Source organism: Sinocyclocheilus rhinocerous, unplaced genomic scaffold, assembly GCF_001515625.1.
Source record: "Sinocyclocheilus rhinocerous isolate Xijiao unplaced genomic scaffold, SAMN03320098_v1.1 scaffold555, whole genome shotgun sequence".
NCBI classification, from domain to species: Eukaryota; Metazoa; Chordata; class Actinopteri; order Cypriniformes; family Cyprinidae; genus Sinocyclocheilus; species Sinocyclocheilus rhinocerous.
In genome coordinates this window covers 432,368-433,355 of record NW_015629527.1, presented here as the reverse complement: position 1 = coordinate 433,355, position 988 = coordinate 432,368, and the positions used below count along the sequence as shown (strand labels likewise).

Sequence of the window (988 nt, the reverse complement as noted above, 5' to 3'; positions counted from 1 at the left end):
ACACTCACACACACTCTCACACACACACACACACACACACACGCACACTCACACACACTCACACACGCACACTCACACATGGTTTTTTTTTTTTGGCCACACAAAAAAACGTATTTTAAACTGTAATAATATTTCTACATTTTTAATCAAAGCCTTGGTGAGCAGAAGAGACTTCTTTCAAAAATATTACTGACCCCAAACTTCTGAACAGTATTGTATATGCAATGCATAATTCAGAATGTTTTGTCCTTAAGTGTCTTGTCTATGCACACTTCCGCTGTAACCTCATCTTCTCTCTCTCTCTCTGTGTGTGTATGTCTGTGGACAGTGTGAATATATTTTCTGAGCAGATCAGAGATCTCAGCATGGCTCTGAACGGTCCTCCGCTGCAGCAGAAGTGGAGCAGCAGGTCGATGCGGCGCAGTGTGAGCCGTGAAGAGCACAACCGCTTCTTCACCGAGGCCATGTCCTGGATCCTTCAGCAGAGGGTAAACAGCCTTCACACCTCAGCCGTCTCTGTTTGAGAGCTTATCAAAGTGTCGTATGCACAGTGTTTCATCCATGCAAGAGCTTTCCATGTCAAACAGCACTGGTGGTTTTTGCAGGAGATAATATCTAATATAATGATTATAATGAAGTAGCATTGTAAACATTGCAATGACTTTAATGTGCTTTTTATGGGCTAGTTGATATCAACATCATCAAAAGACTGAAATACATTGTGATATATCATTTTTAGCCATATCGGCTGGCCGTAACATCAATACTTCTGTCATAAAAAAAATAAATAAGTGCAAATAAACGTATAACTTAAAAATATAGATATAAAATATTTTAAAAATGTATAAATATAAAAAATTTGAAAAATATCGAAATTCTAAATATATACTATTGTTCAAAAAATTTGGGGTCAGGAAGTTTTTCGTAATCTTTTTTAAAGAAGTCTCTTCTGCTCGCCAAGGCTGCATTTATTTAATCAAAAATACAG

At 37.2% G+C, this 988-nt stretch overlaps 1 protein-coding gene across 2 annotated transcripts in view; it reads left to right on the top strand.

Annotated features, from left to right (window-relative positions):
• Positions 1 to 988, top strand: part of dspb (desmoplakin b) — a 49,150-nt gene that overhangs the window by 6,822 nt on the left and 41,340 nt on the right. For both annotated transcript variants that reach the window (XM_016551200.1, XM_016551199.1), the window contains exon 4: positions 329 to 488. In XM_016551200.1, the coding sequence (XP_016406686.1) occupies positions 329 to 488 (160 nt within the window). The remainder of the gene's footprint in view (positions 1 to 328; positions 489 to 988) is intronic.